Below are 6,302 nucleotides of genomic sequence, written 5' to 3' on the forward strand. Positions count from 1 at the left end.
GCCCTGAACTTAGTCACTGTCACTAGCTGGTTACCACCCAGTACCCTGCTCTGAACTTAGTCACTGTCACTAGCCGGCCTCCACCCAGTACCCTGCCCTGAACTTAGTCACCGTCACTAGCCAGCTACCACCCAGTACCCTTCCCTGAACTTAGTCACTGTCACTAGCCAGCTACCACCCAGTACCCTGCCCTGAACTTAGTCACTGTCACTAGCCAGCTACCACCCAGTACCCTGCCCTGAACTTAGTCACTGTCACTAGCCGGCTACCACCCAGTACCCTGCCCTGAACTTAGTCACCGCCACTAGACGGCCTCCACCCAGTACCCTGCCCTGAACTTAGTCACTGTCACTAGCTGGTTACCACCCAGTACCCTGCCCTGAACTTAGTCACCGTCACTAGCTGGTTACCACCCAGTACCCTGCCCTGAACTTAGTCACTGTCACTAGCTGGTTACCACCCAGTACCCTGCCCTGAACTTAGTCACTGTCACTAGCTGGTTACCACCCAGTACCCTGCCCTGAACTTAGTCACTGTCACTAGCTGGTTACCACCCAGTACCCTGCCCTGAACTTAGTCACCGTCACTAGCCGGTTACCACCCAGTTACTGAACCCTGCACCTTAGAGGCTGCTGCCCTATGTACATAGAAATGGAATCACTAGCCACTTTAATAATGTTTACATACTATTTCACTCATTTCATATGTATACTGAACAAAAATATAAATTAAATCGTTCAACAATTTCAATGATTTTACTTAGTTACAATTCATATAAGGAAATCAGTCAATTTAAATGAATGCCCTAATCTATGGATTTCACATGACTGGACAGGGGCGCAGTCATGGGTGGGTCTGGGAGGGCATAGGCCCACCCACTTGGGAGCCAGGCCCACCCACTGGGGAGCCAGGCCCAGCCAATCAGAATGAGTTTTCCCCCACAAAAGGCCTTTATTACAGACATAAATACTCCTCAGTTTCACCAGCTGTCCAGGTGGCTGGTCTCAGATGATGCCGCAGGTGAAGAAGCCAAATGTGGAGGTCCTGGGCTGGCGTGGTTACATGGTCTGCGGTTGTGAGGCCGGGTTGGACGTACTGCTAAATTCTCTAAAACGGCGTTGGAGGCGGCTTAAGGTAGAGAAATTAACATTAAATTCTCTGGCAACAGCTCTGGTGGACATTCCTGCAGTCAGCATGTTAATTGCACACTCCCTCAAAACCTGAGACATCTGTGGCAGTGTTGTGTGACATAACTGCACATTTCAGAGTGGCCTTTTATTGTCCCCAGCACAAGGTGCACCTGTGTAACGAACATGCTGTTCTTGATATGCCACACCTGTCAGGTGGATGGATTATCTTGGTAAAGGAGAAATGCTCACTAACAGGGATGTAAACAAATGTGTGCACAACATTTGAGGGAAATAAGCTTTTTGTGCATATGGAACATTTCTGGGATCTTTTATTTCAGCTCATGAAGCACGGGACCAAAACTTTACATGTTGCATTTACATTTTTGTTCAGTATGTATACTGTATTCTAATCAATGCCTTCCTATTTAACTATTGCTGTACATACAGTCCATTCTAAAGTATTCAGACCCATTGACTTTTTCCACATTTTGTTACGTTACAGCCTTATTCTAAAATTAATTTAAATAAAATAATCTCATCAATCTATCTTTATTTTAAACAGAACTTTTAAATAAAAAACTGAAACACCTTATTTACATAAGTATTCAGATCTTTTTCTATGAGATTCGAAATTGAGCTCAGGTGCATCCTGTTTCCATTGATCATCCTTGAGATGTTTCTACAACTTGATTGGAGTTCACCTGTGGTAAATTCAATTGATTGGACATGATTTAGGAGGGCACACACCTGTCTATATACGGTCCCACAGTTGACAGTGCATGTCAGAGAAAAAAAAACCAAGAAGCACAGATCTGGGGAAGGGTACCAAAACATTTCTGCAGCATTGAAGGTCACCAAGAACACAGTGGCCTCCATCATTCTTAAAATGGAATAAGTTTGTATTATTTTACTTTTAGAATTGTGTGTATTGTTGAGAATTGTTAGATATCACTGTTGGAGCTCGGGAACACAAGCATTTCGCTACACCCGCAATAACATCTGCTAAATATGTGTACGCGAACAATAAAAATGGATTTGATTTCATTCAACACAGACGTGGTGAATTGGTGAGCTGACTTATGTAGAGAGCGGGGTGGTATTATATTCACCGTTCGTGATTCTGTGGCCTATGTAACAGTATATAGCCAGTATATAACAGTATATAGCCTACTGTTAATACTGCTATGACAACCATTTGGACTTCTAGTAGACGCTACAATATTTCACTAACCATTCAATTAATTAATTGGTTGTCTGAATGATAACGTTGTCATTTATATAGACAAAGAGGCCAGCCCAACAAACTTCAAAGTTTACAACAATAAAACGTACTCGGGAATATTGAAGCCTATTGATGATCCATTGAATGCGCTGGATTATGACGTAATTAGCCTACACAGTCTTCGTTATGCCTGTGCGATCAGTCCTAGTCTTCATTAGACTACCCAACAGGAGTCCTTGGATGGCAAAGTATCATCTCCGGCATTGAAATAAATGATTGGCAAACGCTGTGTTATTCAATCAGACAATAATAAGCCTAGTAAGAATGTAATTACATATAATAGCCTAGCCATTGAAACGAGGAGCAGTTACTGCCTGTCTGAGTCCTCTCTCTCTCTCTCTCTCTCTCTCTCTCTCTCTCTCTCTCTCCCCCACGCGCTCACTCTCCCTTTCTCACACACACCGACAGACACTCTCACTCTCACTCTCTCCCTCGACCGATCCCGACTCTCTTTCCGACAACAAACATGGCTGCAAAATCGGACGGAGCAGCCCTGTCTGTGCAGACTACCGAGAACCCCGTACCACCACCACTCCGATGTATGGTCGCAGCCGAGCCCGACCAGGGTCCCTCGTCGTGCCGCTATGCTTCTAAGCCCTACTCGCTCCTGGATTGCTGCTGGGTGTTGTGCTCACTGCTCGTCTTCTTTTCAGACGGGGCCACCGACCTGTGGCTTGCCGCGGACTACTACCTGAGACGGGACTACTGGTGGTTCGGGCTAACACTGGTCTTCGTGGTGGTTCCCTCCGCCGTGGTTCAGGTGTTGAGTTTCAGGTGGATAGTCTACGACTACTCGGATATCAGCGGCAGCAGCAGCGGGGCAGTGGCGGCAGTCAGTGCGGCAGCAGAGTCTTCCAGGGGAGGCGAGTGTAATTTCAGCACCAAGGGCAGCATCAACACCAACAAACAGCACGGTGGCGGAGCGGCCAATGCTGCTACTGTTGCCGGGGTTGGATGCTCGTCGGCAGGGCAGAATGCGGCGGGGGCTGGGACTGAGAGCGGCACCCGGACATGCTGCAGAGTGTGTATGTGGCTGTTCCAGTCAATTCTTCACCTCCTACAACTGGGCCAGGTCTGGAGGTAAATACAGATATACATTTATTATGCAGCATACAGCAGCCGTCTGATCAATATGAGACACGTGCACTTGAGCGTGCAAGCAGGCAGCCGTGCTCTGCACGCTCTCCGTGGAGGAGCAACACCTCTCTGCTGTAGATACCGGTCAACCGGTCAGTCAGTCCACACGGTAAAGATGTTTCAGCCCAGACCCATGTTTAGAGAGGTTACATTTAAATATATGTCTCCTCTGTGTAGCCTATCAAAAATGTTCCGTTAGGATTGTGATGTTCTATGGCATACCATATGCTGGTTATGTGAATCTCTATAGGATCATGTGCTTATTTTGAGGGTTGTTTATGGTGTGAATATAAGGTTTGAGACTATGTTGGTCATGCCGAGCCTACCAGTAACCTCAACAGAAGGAAATGCATGCCTACTACTACCAGTCATGGTCGAGTGATTCTAGAATGTCTAGTGTGTTTGTGTGTGTGTGTGTGTGTGTGTGTGTGTGTGTGTGTGTGTGTGTGTGTGTGTGTGTGTGTGTGTGTGTGTGTGTGTGCGTGTGTGTGAGAGAGAGGGTTGTGAAGGAGAGAAAGCAGCATAAGAAGGAGGATGATGATGAGGATGATGAGGAGGAGGAGGATGATGATGAGGATGATGATGAGGATGATGATTAGGAGGAGGAGGAGGATGATGAGGATAATGAGGATGATGAGGATGAGGAGGATGATGAGGAGGAGGATGATTATGAAGAGGATGATGAGGAGGAGGATGATGAGGAGGAGGAGGATGAGGAGGATGATGAGGAGGAGGATGATTATGAAGAGGATGATGAGGAGGAGGAGGATGATGAGGATGATGAGGATGAGGAGGATGATGAGGAGGAGGATGATTATGAAGAGGATGATGAGGAGGAGGATGAGGAGGAGGATGATGAGAAGGATGAGGATGAGGAGGATGATGATGAGGATGATGATGATGAGGATGAGGAGGATGAGGGTAATGGTGAAATGAGGAGGAGGAGGAGGATGGTGAGGAGGAGGATAATGATGACGATGATGAGGATAATGGTGATGTAGATGATGAGGAGGAGGATGAGGAGAAGGAGGAGGATGATAATGATGAGGAGGAGGTGGAGGAGGAGGATGATGGAGGAGGAGGAGGAGGATGATGGAGGAGGAGGAGGAGGATGATGGAGCCCACATATTAGCATTCTGTTAAGAGAGAAATGAAGTCCATTCATTGATAAAACTCTCCAAAACGGTATCCGCTGGGCTCACGCTCTGGAGCGCGTGGTGATATCTGTTTCATTGCACAAACTGCTTCATGAATATTTAATAACAGTAGACCAAGACTGTTTCATGTCTTTGTAAGACTGACTCAGCCTTACTTTCTGCCCAAATATACAGGAGGCCTACTTCCTGCCGTCTCGCCAGTTCAAAATTAGCTGAGTTGCCTTTTCGGGAAACACCACTCACTGGGCACAGACGTCACTTCAACGTTTGGTCTATATTCCCTGACGTTCATGACTTTGCAAATCCAATCCATTTTCCATGTTGATTCATTACTATTAACAAGCGTCAAAAGTCTCTTAGGAGGCTTTCAGGCAAGGGCAGATCGGGATAGGGTTGGGCAGGGCATGACAGGCCAGGCCATGGCAGATCAGGGCAGGCTAGGCCAGGCCAGGGCAGACCAGGATAGGACAGGCCAGGGCAGACCAGGGCAGGCCAGAGTAGGGCAGGGCCAGGGCAGGCCAGGCCAGAGTAGGGCAGGCCAGGGACATGGCAGACCAGGGCAGGCCAGGGCCAGGGCAGGCCAGGCCAAAGTAGGGCAGACCAGGCCAGGGCCAGGGCAGACCAGGCCAGAGTAGAGCAGGCCAAGGCAGGCCAGGGCCAAGGCAGGCCAAGCCAGGGCTGGGAAGGGCAGGGCAGGGCGGGCCAAGGCAGGCCAGGGGCAGGGCTGGGCAGGGCAGGCCAGGGCCAAGGCAGGCCAGGGGTAGGGCTGGGAAGGGCCTTGCAGGCCAGGGCCAAGGCAGGCCTGGGGCAGGGCTGGGAAGGGCAGGGCAGGCCAGGGCCTGGGGCAGGCCTGGGGCAGGGCTGGGAAGGGCAGGGCAGGCCAGGGCCAAGGCAGGCCAGGGGCAGGGCTGGGAAGGGCAGGGCAGGCCAGGGCCAAGGCAGGCCAGGGGCAGGGCTGGCCAGGGGCAGGGCTGGGAAGGGCAGGGCAGGGCAGGCCAGGCCAGGGCCAAGGCAGGCCAGGGCCAAGGCAGGCCAGGGGCAGGGCTGGGAAGGGCAGGGCTGGGAAGGGCAGGGCTGAGAAGGGCAGGGCTGGGAAGGGCAGGGCTGGTCATACGTAATAGTATCATCCGCATATAGATGAAGTTGACATTTTTTTACAGATTGACCAATGGTGTTTATATAAATAGTGAAAAGATCAGGTCCCAGAATCCACCCCTGTGGTACACCTTTATGTACTTCCAGAAATGCAGACTGAACCCCATCAAGGACGATGGCTAAGCTCATCATGATACCATCAACAGGCCTATCAAGGACTTGTTCAATAAAATAGCAGGATCAACAGTATCAAAAGCTTTTGACAGGTCCACAAATAAAGCAGCACATTTCATTTTAGAGTTTAACGTATCGACAAGATCATTAACAACTAAACTGGTTACTGTAATAATTATATGCCCAGGACTAAACCCTGTGTCCTAAACCCTGTGTCCTAAACCCTGTGTCCTAAACCCTGTGTCCTAAACCCTGTGTTCTAAACCCTGTGTCCTAAACTCTGTGTCCTAAACCCTGTGTCCTAAACCCTGTGTTCTAAACCCTGAC

The 6,302-nt window shown here is 49.2% G+C and overlaps 1 protein-coding gene across 1 annotated transcript; it reads left to right on the plus strand.

The window, feature by feature from the left end:
* Positions 1-2,878: 2,878 nt before the first annotated feature.
* Positions 2,879-3,496, plus strand: LOC120038570 (XK-related protein 7-like). Its single transcript, XM_038984264.1, has one exon. The coding sequence runs from the start codon at positions 2,879-2,881 to the stop codon at positions 3,494-3,496; it is 618 nt and encodes a 205-aa protein (XP_038840192.1).
* Positions 3,497-6,302: the final 2,806 nt, after the last annotated feature.

Source organism: Salvelinus namaycush, unplaced genomic scaffold, assembly GCF_016432855.1.
Source record: "Salvelinus namaycush isolate Seneca unplaced genomic scaffold, SaNama_1.0 Scaffold225, whole genome shotgun sequence".
In the NCBI taxonomy this organism is placed as follows: Eukaryota; Metazoa; Chordata; class Actinopteri; order Salmoniformes; family Salmonidae; genus Salvelinus; species Salvelinus namaycush.